The 20,334-nt window shown below is 43.6% G+C and overlaps 2 protein-coding genes across 4 annotated transcripts; both read left to right on the top strand.

Moving 5' to 3' along the window:
- Positions 1-4,351: 4,351 nt before the first annotated feature.
- On the top strand, positions 4,352-8,904 carry IFNLR1 (interferon lambda receptor 1). The gene is made up of 7 exons (XM_065744578.1): positions 4,352-4,497; positions 5,358-5,481; positions 5,730-5,911; positions 6,326-6,468; positions 6,973-7,129; positions 7,684-7,808; positions 8,027-8,904. The coding sequence occupies exons 1-7, from the start codon at positions 4,440-4,442 to the stop codon at positions 8,888-8,890; spliced, it is 1,653 nt and encodes a 550-aa protein (XP_065600650.1). The 5' UTR covers positions 4,352-4,439; the 3' UTR covers positions 8,891-8,904.
- A 2,756-nt stretch (positions 8,905-11,660) lies between these two features.
- IL22RA1 (interleukin 22 receptor subunit alpha 1) lies at positions 11,661-19,815 on the top strand. Of its 3 annotated transcripts, none has more exons than XM_065744595.1 (7): positions 11,661-11,952; positions 13,627-13,759; positions 14,491-14,669; positions 15,916-16,100; positions 16,561-16,696; positions 16,946-17,037; positions 18,576-19,815. In XM_065744595.1, exons 1-7 carry the CDS (start codon positions 11,910-11,912, stop codon positions 19,572-19,574), a joined length of 1,767 nt encoding a protein of 588 aa, XP_065600667.1. In that variant the 5' UTR covers positions 11,661-11,909; the 3' UTR covers positions 19,575-19,815. The 3 variants fall into 3 exon arrangements, with proteins under 3 accessions (XP_065600667.1, XP_065600666.1, XP_065600668.1); XM_065744594.1 differs by having other exon boundaries at positions 16,916-17,037; XM_065744596.1 differs by lacking the exons at positions 11,661-11,952; positions 13,627-13,759; positions 14,491-14,669 and adding an exon at positions 14,708-14,809 and having other exon boundaries at positions 16,916-17,037; positions 18,576-19,813.
- Positions 19,816-20,334: the final 519 nt, after the last annotated feature.

The following is a 20,334-nucleotide window of genomic DNA, read 5'->3' as shown; positions in this document are numbered from 1 at the left end:
AAGAGGCTCTTAAACAAGGGCCAATGCACTGCATCCTGCAGTCCTGGGCCCACAGAGAAACCACAAAATCAGGGAGGGTGGCACACAGTACAGGGCCACTCTCAAAGGACAAGCACTGAAGCCTGTGGAATAACCCCCGAGAACACAGTTTGGCTCAGAGAGTACAGCAGACAGGTTGCTAGAAATAAGTCTATCTCTCTGTTGTAACACGCAGGGTCCCCACTGCTTTTCCCACGCTGATCAGTGAGAGGTGGGGGTTTCGGGAGGCACGGTGCCCCCAGGAGGTTCCTGTGTTGTTGTACCTGCACTGTGGGCTAGCAAACGTTTGACTCTGTGTGCATTGGAGTTTCGTCGTTACTGCATGTCCAGGCAAGCTCCCTGACTGCTTTCAGCATGAATAAAAAGGTAAAGGGGGGAGGGAACAGGTTTCAAGAAACACGAGAAAAGCAGCACAAAACCCAAAAGTGACTCGAGTGCACTGCCTGAGTAGAGCTATCTCACACTGCTGCCCTGCTGCCTGGTGGGGCACCAAAGACAGGACAGGTTCATGATTTCAGGCTAGGACCCAAAATAAGTCTGCTCTGTTGCAGTTCAGACTTTAACTGAGATCCATATAACTACTGCATTTAATTCACTTGTGGTAGAAAACCAGTTGGCAGATCTGGGACCTTTGCTAGAGAGACAAGTGGTTGCTTTTCCAGTGATGCACACAGCTGCTTGGGGAGGGTTGTGACAGGTCAATCTCAGCAAGGCAGCACTGTGTTTGCACACAAGAGGTCTGCATGCAGAAAATAGGTCACAGGGAAGGTGAAAATGAAGTCAGTTCAGAGCCACAATGTGAGTAACCACTCCTGCAACTGAGGCAAGGCCCTCCCAACATCCCTTAAACAGGCACACAGGAGACTCATCTCATTGTTCGTTTGCTGTGAACAAATAAACAAACCCTCTGGAGGGAATGAGCTCATCCCATGAGAATAGGGTTTTTTGCCTTACTCAGCAGGGGCTTCTTCTGCTGAGGAAAACAATCTCTGCAGATTTGCATTTGTTACATGATGAAGCAGCCAGGAACAGGGAAGGTAGGATGGTCCACACCATTGCCATGGGGCAAGAGACGAAGTGAAGGTCTTCCCCTTTGGTACAGACATCATACCTACCCTCCTCAAAAGAGAGGAAGACCTGAAGCTGGAAGTGACAGCAATGCCTGTGAAGCTCCCTGCTCCCACATGAGCACTGCTTATCTCTCTGAGCTTGGTCAGGACAGCTCTCCACCTGCACACAGCAGCACCCATTCTACCTGCCTGCAGTGTTAGCAGCAATAAGGCAGGCGAGGGAGGAGGGTCTGCTGGCTGGTGACTACACACTACTTGTGCAAGTCTGAAACAGTTGGGAAATGCTGCACTCTCTTGGGAAGCTCCTGAGGCTTTGTCAAAGCACCGTTATTACCTATCAAAGCACAATGGCCTAATGAAACTGGGATTACTATACTCTCCTTATCATGCAGAAGCAGACTTTGAACTCCATACATCATTTAATTGTGAGCCTTGTATCTGGAACTGTATCAGTTATAGCTGCTGTGTGTACTTTGGAAGCCCTGAGTTCCTTGAAAAATCCCAAGCCAGAAGAAAAAATAAAAAACGTGAAAGGATTTGTAGCATTTGTATGGGAAATACGTTATGTTGTTTGCTTTTGTTTTTCACTTTAAATCTTTCCAGGCTCGGTTTAAAAACCATGTCAAGTCTGTTCTCTTCTTTTCTTCTTGGTGACAGGCTGCTGAGATGCCTGTCTGGGTCAAGGGGACACTGCTGCATTTTATTTTATTTGGCATCACTCAGCTCTGCAGACTTTTTAACCTTCTCATTACCAGTAGCAATTTGTTCCTTTTCAGCAAAAGAAGGAAAACATTTTCTGCAGCTCCTGAGCTGCAGAAGATGAAGGGTCACAAGTTCCAGGTCAGAGCAAAGCCTTCAACAAAAAGATTGTCCAGAGATGGGCAAGAAGGTTTAGGTTCCCCAAAATAGCACTCTAAAGCCAGAAGCAGGAACTGCTGGTGCTTACAATCTCAGGCTGTCACTTTGATGTATTTCCCTCCCTCAAAGCAATTACCAAGACCATCTTCTTGTTTCATAAAGAAACAAAAAATTCTTAACATTTTGAAAAGAAAGAAAAATCAGGTGGGGAAGAGTCCATGTGGCAGCTACCTCAGAAGGTTAGTTTACATTTTAAGAAATACTGAAAGCATGCAGCTGGTCCCTCAGTGTCGTGATGACTGAAATGGAAGAACACATCAGAATTGTAAATGCTGTGAAAGATGGTAACCATCACCAAGTCACAGAATCACAGAATGGCTGAGATTGGAAGGGATCTTAAAGACCAACCAGTTCCAGCCCGCTGCTGTGGGCTGGTTGCCCCCCACCAGGTTAGACTGTCCAGGGCCCCATACAACTTGGTCCTGAATGTCCCCAGGGACAGGACATCCACAACCTTTCTTGGCAGCAGGGCCAGCACCTCCCTGCCTTCTGAGTAATTTTTTTTTTCCCTAACATCTGATTGAAATCTTCCCTCTTTTAGTTTAAAGCCATTTCCACTTGTCCTGTCACTATCAGACTATGTAGGAAGTCAGTTTCCCTTCCAGCTCTGAAATGCCACAGTGAGGTCTCCCAGCAGCTTTCTAATTTCTAAGCTAAACAGGCCCACATCCCTCAGCCTTTGTTATAGGAATGGTGTTCCTGCCCTCATATCATCTCACAGTCCTGTTTTGGACCCACTCCAACATCTCTGCATCCCTCCTATGCTTGGAGCCCTAGGCCCGGACACAGAATCAAGCAGAAACCATCTGCTCTTTCCTGCAGATTGTGGTCAAGTGAAATGTTCTTTAATTTTCACTTATGGTTCATTATGGTTTGGTTTCCCATGGTGCCACTCAGACCAGGGATGCCCTATTAAGTGTTGCTAACACGCGGGCTTTTTCTCACCTGGATCTTGGCACGCAAAGCTCTGCCAGTACCAGTGCATGGGTGGGGCAGGAGCAGGAAGGATTGGGACGACAGCACTTTGTGCCGGCAATTCCCCCCAGTGGTTTCACAAAAGCCGTACCGCAGCATGCAGCGGCTGCCCCGCAGCATTCATCCTGCACAGCCCCTCCTCAGGAAGATATCAGGCAGGAAAGGTGAGGCAGGGAAGGCGGTGGTTTGCCCTCGTGGTCTGAATCACGTTGCACGAGAAGAGGCGAGAGACAGCAGAACAGTATTCCCCAGCTGTCAGTAGCATGCAAAGGCCAAGATACAATGCACTGAACAGAGACGACCCCTTGGACATGACTGAGTAGACCAGTGGGAGAATGCGGGATTCGTGCAGTGGGACGCACCGCTGCATCACCAAGCAGACCCAGCAGCAGCCACGTGGCTGCCGTATGCCGACCGACGGCTCCCGGCAGCGCGCTGACGGCTGCAGCGCTGTGTCCTGCCTCGCACACCCCTGTAGCTGCCTACCACGACTCTGCCACGCACGTGGGACGGTGCGACGGAACAGCGCGGCGCACCGCACCGGGACAACGAACGGCACTGAGAGCGCGGCGCACCCCGCCCGCGCGGAAGCAGGTTCCGGAAGTGCCCGCGGCCCGAGCGCAGCTCATCTCCCCGGGCGGCAGCGCCCCCTTGCGGCCGGAGCTGGGAGAGCCCTGCAGAGCCCGGCCCAGCTCAGACCCCACCCAACCCGGCCCTGGATGCCTGCAGGGATGGGGCGCCCGCAGCTTCTGTGGGCAGCAGTGTCAGCGCCTCGCCGCCCTTTGAGCAAAAAATTAAAAAATAAAAAATTTCTTGGTACCGTTCAGCCTGATTCAGGGCAAGACCCAAACAGGGAGCATCCCAGCTCTGCACTCTGCTTTCCACACTGGGCTCATTTTGTACCTTCTAAAATTTATTCTTGGCCTGATAAGATACATCGAGAAAAAATCCTTGGCTCCTCATAAGCACGAGACTGAAATAACTTCACATATGTCTGCTAACAGGTTTCTATACCTACTGGGTTATTATCAAGTATTTCATGCAGTAAAATGTTATTTGATTTCTATAAATACTTGACAGTCACTCAGGTAAATGCCAAAGGTCGCTTTTTATGAGGTGTCTCAGAGGAGAGAGCTCACGCTATGTTCTGTTCTCACGTAGCCCATACCAGCGATCAGCTCTGATTCACAGGAGGGCGTTGTGCTGTAATCTTTGCAGCATTTCTGCTTTCATCACAAGCAGTCTCACCTCTGCTCCCTCTTCAGTTCAGTGAGTAGTGCCACATTTGGGCTGAACAAGGAAGTAAGGCTGTGCACATGCGTGCTAGTAATTAACCACATGTTCCTCCAGCATCGTACAACTTGGTGCAGGAAAACAATGCGATGAAAAGGTATCAAGGAAATAAATAAATTACATGTGGGAAAGTTCTGCTTCAGCATGTCTGCCTGGAGAATCAGTGTGCTGGCAGTCCTGTGCTTCCTGTGGCAGCTCAGAGGTATGTTATGTCTTTGTCACTTTCACTTTGCTGGGCTTTGCTTGCAGGAGGGAAGACATAGCAGATGTTTAAATCAGTGAGAATGGGAATGATTTTCATCAAGTAAAACATTTCACTGTAAAGGAAAGACAATTTAAAATCAAAGAATTGTAGCATGGCTGAGGTTGGAGGGGACCTTGAAGACCACCCCACTCCAACCCCCTGCTGTGGGCTAGTTGCCCCCACCAGCTCAGGCTGCCCAGGGCCACATCCATTATCATGAGCACCTTCAGGAACGGGGCACCCACAACCTCTCTAGGCAGCAGTGCCAGATGACTATTCAGTGTGTCTTGCTGAAGAGACCAATGTACATGTTTATCTACCGGAAACAACTGGTGCCAAAAAGGACAAGCGGCAAGCCTGCATGTTGCATCCTGCTGTACTTATGGCACATCTGCCTTTATGAGTTGGAAGTGGATGGGTGGAGTGACCCAGGGGTGTGTGCATGATCTCAGGGCCAGGTGGTGAGAAAACGAGGGAGACAGGCTGGAGTCTGGTGTCTGTAGGGTTGTAAAACAGATCACAAGATGCTTCCAGTGATACTACGGGGGATGTTTCTCTAATTACAGAATTGGATCTCTCACACACATTTCAGTCCTAATTATGACAGCTGTTGAGGTGACTGTGTTTTGCAAGAGGTGAGAAAAACACGACTATAGCACAGACATACCTATTTCCCCAACTAGTTTACAGTTTATAGTCATAAGTGAATTGAGCTGCTATATTCCAAATTTTGAAACCACCTTGGTAAAAAAAATGTGTGATATTTCCTATTTCCAAAGCAATATTTAATAAATCACTTGATTTTCCCTTTTGATCAGGTCATGGTCAACTTCCTGCTCCTCAAAATGTTACATTACTGTCAAAGGATTTTGATATGATTTTGACATGGACTCCAGGAGAAGGATCTCCACCAGATGTGTTGTACACTGTGAGGTATGAAAGGTGAGTGCTTACAAGGGAGTCTGATAGGAAGTATGTCACAGGGCAAACATCTGTGGATGTACTTAATCAGTCATTATGATCAGTGGTCTGACTGCATTCTTTCACCAAAGCCAATCCTTTTCTGTCTGGAAAGTGCTCTGAACTTTCAGCAAGATTCAGCATCCATCCAACAAAACACTTCCTTCACTTGCTGTATAAATTATAACAAAAGATCATGTTTGATATGGCATATTTGTTTCTTGTTTTAGCAAGGGACTCATGGACAAATGGATAAAGGTTCCTCATTGCAAAAACATTCACAGTATTTCTTGCAACCTCACATGCGTGATTCCAAACTTCTTCATTAAATTCCGGGCTCAAGTAAAAGCCACTTCAGGACGACTCCATTCACCATGGGTAAAATCGCAGTTCAAGGAATACCATTTAGATGGTAAGTGTCTGTTAGGTATAGCCTGGCTGAAAGGACATCCCAGCAACAGTGTTAGCATAACCACATCAGTTAAACCACACATGGCAGAAAGAGAAACATGAAGCTTTATAAATGCCAGAATTGAGTGGGCACAGGCAACAACAAGCCATGATGAACTGAAATTAATTTTTGTAGCAGGTATCAGAATTTGTTCCATCAGTGCTCTAGGTCAATGAATTGGTTTCAAGCTCATCACAACAGAAAGACAGTATCACTGGGGTTAGGTTAGAAAAAGAGATGTTCCTTTGCCCTCCTCCTTCCTTCATGTCTGCCACAAGAGATCAGCTAGAAGTTTAGATCAGCCATGTAAAACATTACTTCTGTGAAATTACAATGTTAGCAAGCATTTTTCTCATATCTGGTCATTCATTACAGTGGAACTGGCTCCCCCACTACTAAATGTGAATGTAAAGGAGAATGTAATCCACGTGAATGCCACTTTTCCTATGGCCATCTGTGTGGAGAGTTTATCTTGGATGTATGACTTCAACCTTTGGGAAGCTGGATCTGAAAACAAGGTCAGTAAAAGCGGTACTACTTGGATGAAACGAAGGAATGGTGCCCAGCTGAAGAGAAATAGCTGCAAATATCTATGCAGGGAGTGATTGGAGCCAGACCTAGAGAAAAGGTCAAACCAGAATTAACTAAAGCTGGAAAAGAAATTAGTGTCTTACATTCAGCATCTTTGTTTTATTGGTAGTTCCATTTCTTACTTTGTTTCTGTTTTTCTCTATTTGAATGTGATGGTGAGGCTACTCAACAGTCAGAGAAAAATCCAAGGTTTAGAACAACTAGTTTGGGTGCTGCTAACAGCATAGAAGAGCATAGCACAAACATAAAGAGATGCTTACTACAAATAGCAAGCAAGGCAAGTCCTTCTTCACACACCTTGCAACCACTGGCACCATGCAAACAGGATGCAGAGTCATGGCAAAAAGGGTAGAGAAACATCATCCCAAAAATGAAAGAATTGTCTTTCTCAATCATCTTTCTAACCCTTCGTTCCTTTTGTTTCCAAACAGAAGCAATACAGAAGTATCTTTAGGAAGAAGGCAGTGACTATTGATGCCACTGCACTCAGTGGCAATTACTGTTTGAATACCAGATCCTCCATCCAGAGCATTGACTTCAAGCACAGCAAATTCTCCAAGCCAGTGTGCATACTGTTAAACCACAAAGGTATGGCCTTCCTGAGGAAGGATGTGTTAAGACATTGAAAGAGATCAGAGAATGTCAAAGAATTGCATCAAAATTAACTTTCCAGAAGAAAGAAGAAAAAAAAAAAAGGTCTTTCCATTAAGTTTTTTGTATTTGGAGTTTCAAGTGAAATGTTTCTGCCTTCTGTAGCAATGTTTTCATTAAAAATGAAATACCAGCCCTAAAATATTTCCTGAAAATCCTGAATTGTTATAGTTGAGTTATACTACCACTAAAGCCTTGGGAATTTTCAAATTTCTTCTGGAAGAAAAAAAAAAAAGGGAATAAAGCCTCATTTTTGACCTGCTCTAATTGAGGCACTGGCTTGTATCAACAATTATTTGTAACATTTCTGCCTTAGAGGCTGGTCTTAAGCATGTCTGTCATCTTTTTATCTGGAAAAATAGGATCTTGAGCCTTAATAGTTTCAGTGATCTCTGAAAGAAAAGCTGACCCTAAGAGCCCATTATTAGCATAAAATACACCATCTTCAGGCCTTTTTTTTTTTTTTTTTTTGTCTTTTTCTGTTTCACCAGCAGAATGGAAGTTCCCCTTTTCTGCCATTATCCCTGTCTTTGTCCTCCTCATCATTCTGGCAAGTGTCTCCACCATCTGGCTGCTGAAACAAGATGCTAAGCATAAGAAGAAGCCTCAAGCTTTGGTAGGGCCCAAATGCTGGAGTATCTTCCTGGTTCAAAGTTTGGCTGATTTTCAGATGGTATCTGGGAAGGAGTGTAAAAGTTGCTTATGCTCTGTGCTTCTGAGCACTGCATTCAGAAGTCTCTTTTTAATATAGACAGCTTTGATTCTGGCATGTCCTATATCCAAAATTTTCTATGAAAAGCATCACTGACCTACTTCATATCTTTTCTCCGGTAGGATTTGTCTAATTATAAAGTTCCTGGACCAACCTTTTGCTGTGAGCTCAGAGAAAATGAATTCCTCATAGACTATCTTATCTGCACAGATAAACCAATGTCACAAGGAAAGAAAAACAGAACTTTAGCACAGAACAACCACCCATGGATGGCTTCCTTCCTACCATCATCATCATCAGAAGAAGAGGAGGAGGAAGAAAACAGCAGTACTTTCATCCCATACACTGAAATGCCTCAGTTTCCAAGGACACGCTTTGATTTTCAAACATCCAAAACAACTGAGGCAGAAACTATCTTGGACACCACATCTGGAGGTCTCTCTGTGGATGGTGGATTCACACTTGACTTTAGTGCCATGGGTTTCTCTTTCTTTCCCACGAGAAGGAATGAGGTGGACACCTCAGGATCCCAAGGAAATGAAAAGGCACCACATTCTCACAGCTCCTCTTTAAGAAGAATATCACTCACTGATGTGAGATTCCCAGGTCCCAGGGAACACAGACAGCATGATACAGGCAGTGACGACTGCCTGGAAGTGAGCCTTCTTCACACACCAATGAACAGGAGTTGCACCAGGCTTCCAGCTGATGAACACTGCCTGTATAGGAAAGTTCATCATCTTACCATGTATTACCAGAAACAAACACTTGATCTGCCTGTCCAGGTCGGTGAGAACTTACTGCTCGATGAAGATCCCAGCATGGAGAAACTCATTTACTTTCAGACATTACAGGTGGCAGAAGATGAAGGTATTGCAAGTGACTGTGGCAGTGATAATTTTACAGAAAGGATAACTCCTGCATCCACAGATAAAAAGTTTAAATTCAAAGGCTATCAGCACTCACATTACATGAGAAGGAGCTAGAGTGCACCCTTGCTTTTTTTTTTTTTTTTTTTTGCATGCCTAGAAGATGATAGAGAGCTTTAGAAATCCAGGCAAGGATACCTGGATAAGAACAAGGACAAATAACTGAAAGTGCTGTGGGTTGTCTGCTTTTTTTTTTTTCTAATTTATTGATCTAGATAAAGTTTTTTTTCTACTAATGTCTGGTCTGTCAAAGATATGGCTCTGGGACACAAAAGGTGTATTTTTAATGCTAGGTAACTGGTGTACATTTACTGTGCCTCTGTCGGAATACAGCTGTGATAGACATTAAAACTATGATATGAGACACCGTCTGAATCCAGCAGGGGTGAGGCATGCAGTGATATCTCCTGTAGGTATCACACTGCAAACATGCAGTGCCTTGTGTTCTCTTGAGATTTTCCATTAACCCACAGAGTACACCTTCTGTGTTTCAGTGGAGTGAACTGAAGTCTGAGTGAGAAATGTGTAGCATCTTTATTTATTTATTTTGCTTTTTTATACAAACATACTTATTGTTTTCCCCTGCTGTGCAGGATGTCTGAGAGATGCTGTATGCAGAAGCAATAATATTTTCATAGATAACTCTGTGTGTGTCCTTTCATATTTCACAGAACTACAAATAGTCTTCAGCTATTCTTGAAAAACATTACATTTTAAAACAGAACTCCATCATAGGATTCCCATTCCTACTGCTTTTTTCTGAGTGGGGTTGTATGTTGTTGATTCTCAGCTAGGCCTCCATCTGGGCCACTGAAAGAGGAGGATTGCAGCTATCTCTGAGCAAAGAATCAAATCAGAAGTCCACCAAGAAAAGACACAGGACAGACAGGGCCTCTCTTCACCAGGCAATGCTGAACTCAGATTATTTTTAATTTGCAACCTTTGCATCTCATAGAAACATATTCTCCTAGGTTTTTTGTTTGTTTGTTTGTTTTCCTCAGTAAAAGGGCATGGAAGAAAGCCATGTGTTTGAAGAAAGAGGGAGAAACAGAACTATTTCATATGAAGGAAGGGTATAATGTTGACATCTTTAAAAAAAACAGGAGGAACAGAAGGAGATAGGGAGTGATATGAGATGCTGGGAACTGCCTTGGAAGAGGAAAAGAAGATGTACAAATTAAAATCCCACCTTAAAAAAAAAGAGGGAAGTGTTGAAATAGATTACTGAACTAGAGATCTTTATTTCTTACCCATCACCTCCAAAGTATCCTCAGGTTCATCCTGTATTGAAATCCTTCCTCTTAATTTAGAAATATATATATATCATATAAGTATAATTACCACCCATTTTCTTGTGCAATCAAGAAAATCCCCTAATCCTTGATTTACAGGAAGCTTAGAAGTTGTGTAACTTTTACAGAATTACTTGGACATGTCGCAGCTCTCCAAAAAGGACCTGTGATCAATTTTCTTGTCTTGTCCAGGTTCTCCCAGGATAGGAACTGGGGAGGAAGGTTGCAGTCCAGGTGAGCTGTACTAGTGGAGGCAATGTCCCACTCCTGGATGTCCTTCACCCAAGCTTGAGATCTTCTTTCCACTGGAAAAGGATGAGGAACAGCCAGAGAACCTTGCTGCCTCTTGCCAGTCCATATCTTCTATCCTACCTAATGACTGTAGCTATGTAACGAGTAATTAAGCTCTCCCTTTTCATTGGAAGAGCTGTGATCCAGTTCACCAAAAAATCTGGCTGTTGGTCAGCTGCTGAAGAAGTCTGGGGGAATTTTAGCCCTATGCAGCGGTCCAGTTAGTACTACACATAAAGTCTCAGGACAGGACATCATCATTTTGTCAATAGTTATGCCCATGGGACAAAATCATCCAGTGGGTTTACCCAGTCCATTCTGGGTGAGTAGTTAGATGATAAAAATGCAAAACCACTGCCTGAGGGAGCTTTCTGAGCTTCAAGTGTAGCCTATACGTGTGAAACTTTCTCTGCTTTTGGTACCTAAGGAAAAATAAGCAGCATGCTAGAGTACTTCTGATTTTACACATTCTGGAGGCTCTAAATCCACAGCTCCTGAAGACAGGCTACTGGTTTGCACTAGAGAAGGAAGCATTTTCCCTTTTTCTGAAAAGAAGCTGAAAATGTAACTGAACAACCCTAAAAGCCTAAGAAATGAATGAAAAGGGACCTATGTATGTTTCTTGCTCAGATTTCATACAAGTGTATAGTTTTTATCTGATGATATTGATGACATCCAGAACTGAGCCTCATATTGTCATTAGCCACTAAAATCAACTGTAGGTCTCTAACTGCCTCTGAGAAAAGCTATGAAAAAAAAAAGACAGGGGCAAGACACACTCCTGCTTCAGGAAGGCAGCCTGCTTTCTATGTGAAGAGAAAAACTTGCAGCCACCCAGCAGGATGGATGCCTTGGCAGACCTGATTTGTGCTCTGCCCAGTGCAGCATGGCTACATGAGTCATTTGACTACCATTCATTCTCAGTATGAACAACAGCAGAGCTTAAAAACTACTGATCTTCTTTGACTTTCAGTTTAGGAAAACATCCAAAGGTTTCCAAGGGAAAAAGGTGTCTTCTTTGCAGCCGTTATAATACCAGCTATGTGAACAGCAGTATGTATTCACTTCTGGAGTTTTAACAAGTTAAAGCAATCCAACCTGAAAAGCAAGCCTCAAAACTGAAAACATCTCAACAAGGGCCATTAGTCAGGAAGCTCTTTATCAGGAAAATGGCATTTGGCTCTCTTTCAAGAAAAAAGACGGGGATTTTCTAAGCCTCTGGGCTTGTGCACCTTTGTACAGATAGGTGTGTATACTCAGAAGGAGTGTTCCTGTTTGTCCCTTATAGTCTCTCTTATGTGCTCACACATGCATGCATATCTTTTGCTGGTGACCTCAGATGTGCACGCAGGCGGGACAGCAACTCTGCAGCCTGTTACTGGGCAACAAATCCAACCTGGCCCTTCCAACAATAATTTAGCTGATGTAAAAGGTGATTCACCAGCATACTGGATTGACTGCCTGCTCTCCCAGTCCACCTTGCACTGCTATTCATGAAGAAACTTCTGGTCGTCTTGGCTGTGTGTTCAGTGGTCGGTAAGTCCTGGCTTCTCTCTTGTCTCTTATGGTGGTTGTTTCAGTTTGTATCTGTATTAGGGGAAGTAGTTCAGTCGTGCTTCCTGAAGTAAGGCCTAAAGAATGAGCTGTAATTCAAGACTGTCAAAAAAACTCTTTACTGTGTTGCTCTCACCTTTTAACATTTTCAGTCTGAAATGTTTGCCACTGATATAAGCTGAATGCTACAGGAGTAAAGGATATTTACTGACTTCAGTTACCCATGTCTTATGCAATGAGGCATGTGAACAGAACAGCTCTGATTTTAAAAGATACACAAACAAATCATAGAATCTTGGAATTGTTGGAGTTGGAGGAGACCCTTGAGGGCATCTGATTCCACTCTTCTGCAGGACAGTGGAACACCCACAGCTCCATCAGTGCTCAGATTCCCATCCCCTGACCTGGGATATCTCCAGGCATGGGGCACAACCACCTCTCTGGGAAACCAGTGCCAGTGCCTCACCATCTGTAGTGTGAAAAGCTTCTTCCTTAGATATTGAATCATCCCCCTTTTAGTTTAAACTATTTCCCCTGTCCTATCACAACAGACCCTGCTAAAGATTCTGTCCCCGTTCCTCTTATATCCCCCCTTAAATACTGAAAGGATCTTGTACAGGTCACCTCCATTCTGGTTTTAAATTTTCCTGTCTATGAAATTTTGATGCTTCTACCTGCTTAGTACACCACTTTTTTTCAGGGATGTGGGTATGAACTGATTTACAAGTGCCATAAGGGGATTGCTCCTTTCCAGCAAGAGCAGACTGAAGCCCTCACTACTTCAAGAAGTTAGTTGAACTGCAAAGCAAGAGTAACATATGTGCCGTGCACCTTTGGGGACTTGCCTATACTCGGAATTTACAGAGCTTATCAGTTCAGAAGTTTACTGCCCCTGTTAAGTTTTATCAACCAGCCTTCAGGAAGTTCTGTGCTGTGCGTTCTCATGACAGAACAGAGCCCAACGTCTCCAGGATGTGTCAGTGAGTTGTGGGTAGATCGTGGTCCTGCTGTGCTCTTTGTGTTTCTCAGGAACAGCAGACGTTCTGCTTCCAGAACCCACCGTCGCTGATGGGGCCAAGGCTGCAGGGAGCCCGGGGAGCTGTTTCACTCTGGCACACCCAGACCAGAGTCCAAGCCCCAGGTCCTTGGCATGTCACTCTGCACAGGCAGTCTCCATCCCATAAAAAATAGATTGTGGGAGATTAATGGCTGTCATACTCACAGTGGTGTGAAACTGATCTCAGCACATTACTTCCCTGAGTCTGGGCAGAAAGCAGTAGCATTGCTAAACACGAATCTAGCCTTCAAATCAGGTTGTTCTTTGTTTTCCAGGCACTCAGCTGCTTTAAGAGAAACCTGATAAAGAATTCCTGCATTCTCTTTCTGATTCTTAGGTTTTGAGGCCCTTCTGTTTAAATTCTTGGCTTACATTCCTGTGGGATGAGCCAACAATCTGCAAGACCTACACGGCTGTGTGCCCAAGATCCAAGTTCTGCTTCTGTTCATGCTTCTCCTTTGCAGCCCCCCCTTTAGCAAACTGGGAGCAGGATGTCTGCTTCTTCTTTTCACCAAAGGGCTGCACCACTGGATTCATGTTCATCTGAGGGCTGAAGTGCTAGAATATGCATTTTAACACTGTTTTCTTTGCTACTGTAGGCATTGCGACTACGGAGAGGTCATCATGTCTGAAACGTGCAGCATTTTCTTCTACAAATTTTGAGAACATCCTGACATGGGAAACTGAAGCAGATATCCCTCCTGGCACTTTATTTGATGTCCAGTATAAACAGTATGTGAAGTTTGCTTCTTACTGGGATTTGGTGGGTTTTATGGCCACTTTTCTCAGAGAGGAGGGCCATGAAAGAAAAGACAATGTTGCTGTTTCTGCTGCTTGTTTTGCTGTTACAGAAATGTTTCTGCTTAGGCAAGAGCTCAGTAAAGGACAGGATTATTTAAACTGGCAGATGGTCCTTATTTAAACAATACTTTTACACCTTGAGTTGACAGCTTTATTATAGAGCTTTGCCTTCAGCAACTTACTTCTCTCTTTTCTGCTATTTCCCCATCTCTAAGTGCCAGTAATAGCAATTGCCTTCCTCTGGTTCAGTCATCAGAGCTACAAGAAATCAGACCTCTAGTACACTATAGTTTTGTTGCATGTGGGGAAGTCTGCAAACTCAGCAGCAAATTTACATGCAGTCACTGGGTGACAGAGCTGAGCGCAGAGCCCAGCAGTCACTGGATTTCAGGATGCTCCTGTGTATGTGCCTTGAAATAAGCTGTCCTCCCTCAAAGCCATAGCCATGCAGAAGTACCAATGGGAATGGATTAAGGGTTGTACCTGCCGGGGGGGGTGGGGGTGTGTTCATTGCCATTTAATTCCCAGCCACTTGCTAATTGCAATAATGACTTTTAAAACTACTGAGAGTTGTCAGAGCAGCCTGTCTGCATCATTCTGAAGAAGGACTCTATTGCATCCGCTCTACCAAACAGCCTGAAAGATTTTTTGTCCTGCCAAAGGTATGGAGAGAAAGCCTGGCTTAACAAGCGGGAGTGCCAGAGCATCACACAGCCTTTCTGCAATCTCACTCGTGAAACAGAGAACTTCACAGAGCATTACTACGCCAGGGTGAGGGCCACCAGCCACCATTGTTCCTCCAACTGGGTGCGCTCAGAGAGATTTGAACCCAGAAAAGAGAGTACGTACCACTGCTGGGGATTCATCCTAACTCCCATTGATGTTTAGGATTATGTCTCCTCTGTTTTCAATATTGCAAGACTCTGTGCTTGCTGGGGGGGAGTGAAAGCTTTCCAGGGATGAAGAGGCATTCAATGCTAGGTAGGACAGGGCCCTGGGCAGCCCAATATGCTCAAGATCAACCAGTTCATGATGGGTGGTGGGAAGTAGATAGTCTTTAAGGTCCCATTCAACCTCAGACATTCTGTGACTGTGACTGAGATCTGACACTCAGCTGCAATTACAGGAGAATGTCTTCTTGTCTTTGGAGGAAGAGCTGCTCTTGAGGTTGAAGAGTAGCAGGGGAGCTTAGTAAAAGAGATTATGGGCACCCTGAGCTCAGCCAGTAATAGAGACATCAAAGCCATGAAACATGAACTCCAGCAAACAAGCAGACAGATGGATGGATGCTCTGGGCTCCCAACACCCAAGTGGGCCACACCAGACACACAACACAGCCTCTGGAAGGTCTTTAGCTGACTCTGTGTCTAAAATATTTCCACTGCATGTATCAAGAATAATTAAAGGACTCAGTCAGTGGAAGTGAAGAGTTTTCACATCTTTGCACAAATCAAGCTATGAAAGAACCATATCATTGCTCTAATCATTAAATATTCTCTTTCCATTGCAACATAAGCCTTAACAATCCAAGTGAGGTGATTCTACTCCCCAGAGCCATTCTTTTGACTACTTCAAGCTACATAGTCCTTGAAGGAGTACTGAATGCTGCTTTTAAACATTGCATTATGGACTGAGTTACACCTCTCTTTAAATATTGAGTATTGTGCACGCCTTTCACTGCGTAGAAGTGTAGACACACAGAGCTGAGCAGCCCTAAAGACGAAATCTGAAGTAGAAATAGGGATTTAGGCAGCACTGCCCTGTGATGTGATCTGACACTCGCCTCATCACATGTGCATGAAGGAAAGGGAACCAACGTACGAACCGTGAGAACTTGGTCCTAGGGAAAAGGCTTGGGAAAGAATTTACAGGGACAAACATTGGCTGTAGGCAGAAGAACCCTGAGGAAAGACAGTACCTCCCATCTCCTGATTTTTCCTATATCCAACAAAACACAACTCAAACACTTTTTTGTATATAAGCAGACATTATCACTTACAGACTGGGGTGCATGTATAAGATAGATTTAAAACCTGATGATCAGCTTTAATATAAACAGCTGACACTTTCTGTTCTGTATTTTCTAGCTATTATTGGAGCACCAGCAGTAGAGTATATTCCACATGTACGATCCATAAAGTTTCTTATACGCCCCCCCTATACACCGCTGAGAGGTGAGGATGGCCACCAGCTAACCATAGAGGATATTTACAGCAAATTCGGTGCTGTTGATTATCACTTAACAATATTCAACCAAAGGACACATCAAAAGGTAACAGACAACCTCAGGGCTTGAGGCACTGACTTTTGTAGATCACATTTTGCATCCGGTGAAGGGCATCGAAACTGATACACAATGCATAACATTTCTGATATACAGAAATACCACAGGGAATTTTTCCACAGAGGGAACTCTAAGCCTTTGGCATGCAGCAGACAAGAGGAACTTAAGCATTTCTCTGATAATTTGGAAAAGAAGCCAGAGTTCAACAGTATAGCTAGCAAAAAGTAAACCTGACAGAGACTGAAAAAGCTAAGGATGTAGTTCTAATCCCAATGAATTGAAATGCAGTAATAGTGGAAATGAAATTGTGTATTTAGAACTATACCGAACTATTGTTTCCTGTAGCATCTTATTAGTGAATAAAATATGTTGTATTTTGCAGTCAGTTTCAGGAAATTGTGTGTATTTAATCTTTCTGACATACAGAATTTGCTTTTGTTTTAAACAGTGGAAAAAGAATGAGCACAACAAAGAATTTGAAGTTTCCAATCTGGACCCAGACACTGAGTATAATGGAACAGTACATCTCTATCTCCTTGAGAGAAGCAGCAAACCTCAAGTATTTTGGTTTAAAACACTGCCAGGTGAGGCTGTTAAATCTGCTCAATTAAAAGACTTCCTGGGATACCAGGTACACAGAAGAGACCAATTTTCAGCTGATATAAAATACCACATCCTTTACAGAGGTGCTGAAGCAATGCTAGTTTAAAATTCTTGTCTAAGGCAACCTATGATCGTTTGGATGATCCCATGCATCAGTTCTGACACTATATTTTCTCCTTGTTCTTTCCTTCACTGACCAGATAACACATGGCTTTTCTACTGTTTCGTAGCCCTTGGATTCTGTGCAGGGCTGGTTTTTGCTGCTGTTGGTTATGTAATCTGTAAGTACATCAAACAACACAGTGCACAGCCCATGTCTCTGGTGAGTGTTCTTAAGTCACTGCAGCAAATCTTTGAAATGCTCGGGACCGTGTCATTGCTATATGGGGTGGATGGACAAGCAGGCAGGGGCATTGTCTCGGCCATAGCGTCCAACCTGTTGGCTTGCCTGGGTTGCACTGAGTGAAGAGGAATTGTCTCGGGACACATATAGAAAGCTACACTTGCAGAAGCTGCAACCACTGTTGAAGCTGCCACTGCTGAAATGCACCATCTACTGCCTCTCTGTGATACATCCTCTGTTGATTCTCCTTAAACACTCACAAGAGTCAATGAATGTCAGTAGGCGCAGTTTTTTCCACACATTGGAATTCAATTCCACCATCTGCTTCATTTGTCCTTCTGTGTCAGATGCGTTCCATCAGACTGTCCCTCTGCTGCTGCCTGTCCCAGGGCAACAAAACGGAACAGAATATTGGTGGGAAGGTTCAACTTCTACTGTCATACCACCAACATCTGCCTCTGATGCTGGGGGCTGACACCATAAAATAAGAGGCATACTTTCACAGCAGCCCTCTTAAAATACATAATAATGTATATAAGTAATAAAATTTTAATATTAGTATTAAAAATTTAAAAAAAGAGAACAACAACAAAACCATAAAACCAGTGGGATATGTGAGCTTGCTGAGCAACTGACTTATCAGTCCCTCATTCGATGGCAGTGACTGCAGTTCTCATAGTGTCCATTGGAGATTTTTGATGAAATTTTACTCTTCCTGCACTTCATCCTTAACAACTATTCACAAATGTGCTTACTGTCAAAAGGCAGTGATATGAATGAGGCATGATGGTGAAGTAAGGGGTATTTCTATCTAGTAAGAGAAGAATTATGAAAGTCTGCCGAAGATACATGTTCAGATTTTTGAGCTAAATGTCTGATTGCAACTCTATATGTTCGTGTTCTATTTGGAAATACTCAGTTAATGCATTTAAGTCAACTGAAAATGAAGTCACAAATATAAATTGATACTTTTTTTGACCTATGACCTATCTTGAAACCTATCCTCAGATTTCTGTATTACAATGGAAAGCACGTCTGCATATTTTCTGCTGCATGCAGGACTGCATTTAGCCAATTATCAGAATACATGCAATGATTTGCCATCATGTGAGCCAACTCTGCACTGTGCTCTCCCCTCTGCTCTGGATTCAGCCCAGACAGTGCTCATCGTACTTAATTCCTTGGTTTGGCAAAATGACATAACCATCCCAAAACATGGCAGGAGGTACCTATATTCCTTTGAAGGGTCATTCCCCATTAAAAAAAAAAAAACAAAACAAAAATCAGAGGTCTTTCATTAGCATGACAAATGCCTGATGGTGGTTGCTGGCTCTTTTGGGGATTTTTCCAAAGAAAATTTCATAGATTCATAGAACTGTTTGAATTGGAAGGGATCCTTAAATGCCATCTGGTCCAAATCCTCTGTGGTGAACAGGGAATTTCTGAGATTCTCAAGCAGATCTTCAATGTCATGGAGTTCTTGTTGATAAATCTTGTTTGTCTGTCTACTTCAACAGGATTTCAGAGGGATCTCATCATTCCAGCCTCTAACTCTGACAGTGGAACACATTATAAAGCCTATAAATTTATCCAAACCTTCACTTCTCATCCCTGAAGCACAGTTCTCACAGGTAAGCCGATGTTTGGACAAAGCACTGGAGCCACCACAACCATTCCGTCCATCATCAGGAACCTACCAGCAGCAAGCCAACCTACCAGCATTCCAGGGTACTCATCTGCTGTGCTCAGTGAGCACAGATCCTGCTGGATATGCTCCTCAAACCTCTGAGCAAAGCACTGTCAACCTCCCCATGACCTACGGTGTGTGTGTCAATGGCAGAGACCATAGCAACAAGAATAACTTGTGCCCAAACCAGTTGCTAAAGGAAGTTTCTTCAGATAGCTCTGCTGGTGGGAAGCTCATCTGTCATACACTGGGTGAAACCTGCAACCACTGGAATTACAAAGAGCAGCGGCCAAACGTGGCACTGTGGGACAGTGGTGCCATGAGAGAGTCAGCTCATATACATGGGAGCCTTGAGCAAGCACAGCAACTGCTGTTGCAGTCTGATGGGGTTGAAAGAGAAGAGCATCTGCCACAGCTGCTGCTGCCTTCAGTGGAGCAAGGAGGATGCTACCGACAACAGATAGTGGAACTGCCACTGTTGCTGTCGTCAGTGACAGTTGGCACAGACTGTGTTTTAGAGGATGAATCTGTGTCACGGCCATTGGCACCTCACTTCCTCTCAGTCAGCACTGGTAACAACTTCCCTGGAGAGAACACAGGATTGTGGGTGTCACCAGATTCAGTGTCATGTTCTGAAAATAAAGTGCAGTTTCAGGAAACTTGGGAAGCAGAGAAGCTACCTGCAGCACAGGAATTAAACTGCATGAAACTGGACAATGTGGTGTCCCATGATACTATCTCAGAGTACAGCAGTGACATTTCTCTCACCACGCTGTTCAAAGATCTGAACTTAAAAGTACTGTGGGATCAAGCAGATGAAAACACATAATTTTATTAAAGAGGGTTAATGATATTAAAATTCAGATTCTGTTTGTTTGCACGAAATAGAAGTGTGTCCTGCAAACAGCACATGCAAATAAACACAGTCTCGTATGTAACACAGCACTGAGTTGACAGGCTGTTTCCACTATGGTTCCATCAAGGACATACATATGTTACCATTGTAATTACTTCCTACTCTACTATGATACTGTATTTTTTCACTTAATAAGTACATCTTTAGTCTGTGAGTATTCCTCAGTTTGCTTATGAACTGGACTACTCTAAAGCTGAGTTAAGATTCATTTTCCTGAAAATCAGAAACTGCATCTGCTCTTTACCAGCACCAAACATCCAGGTCCAAAAGAAATTAAAGTGCAGACATATGCAAAGCTGAAAGAATTTAATAAAATGTACTACAGTGGAAGAAAGAAACAGAAATTGTTGTTCTACTCTCACATATATGATTCTTGCAAAACAATTGGCTACTTCACAAAATGGACTTTACCTTCAAAGCAATTATTAATACTGTGGCAATAGCTCCACATGCATCAGTTCTAAGAAACAGTGTGCTCTACCCTGCTGTGTTCTTTAGTGCTTCTAAGATAAAGTCTTTTTCATCTCTACAACAGAATGATGCAGTCTTGGCCAAGTTCTAACGCATATTTTTCATCTGCTGCTCATTTCTTTCTGATGAAATGGTCACATTCTCTTCTTCTCTCGAGAACTCCAGGGATAAGTCAGCAAGCCTCACACTTCATATAGGTAGG

Source organism: Cyrtonyx montezumae, unplaced genomic scaffold (assembly GCF_038088225.1).
Source record: "Cyrtonyx montezumae isolate F1298 unplaced genomic scaffold, pur_monq_1.0 scaffold_31, whole genome shotgun sequence".
Taxonomy (NCBI): domain Eukaryota; kingdom Metazoa; phylum Chordata; class Aves; order Galliformes; family Odontophoridae; genus Cyrtonyx; species Cyrtonyx montezumae.
This window is presented reverse-complemented; position numbering and strand designations above follow the sequence as displayed.

Coding starts and splice junctions, on each gene's coding strand:
- IFNLR1 (XM_065744578.1), top strand. CDS start 4,440: ATGTCTGCCTGGAGAATCAGTGTGCTGGCAGTCCTGTGCTTCCTGTGG. Junction 4,498..5,357: donor CTTCCTGTGGCAGCTCAGAG/GTATGTTATGTC, acceptor CCTTTTGATCAG/GTCATGGTCAACTTCCTGCT. Junction 5,912..6,325: donor CAAGGAATACCATTTAGATG/GTAAGTGTCTGT, acceptor CATTCATTACAG/TGGAACTGGCTCCCCCACTA.
- IL22RA1 (XM_065744594.1), top strand. CDS start 11,910: ATGAAGAAACTTCTGGTCGTCTTGGCTGTGTGTTCAGTGGTCG. Junction 11,953..13,626: donor GGCTGTGTGTTCAGTGGTCG/GTAAGTCCTGGC, acceptor TTGCTACTGTAG/GCATTGCGACTACGGAGAGG. Junction 13,760..14,490: donor TTTGATGTCCAGTATAAACA/GTATGTGAAGTT, acceptor GTCCTGCCAAAG/GTATGGAGAGAAAGCCTGGC.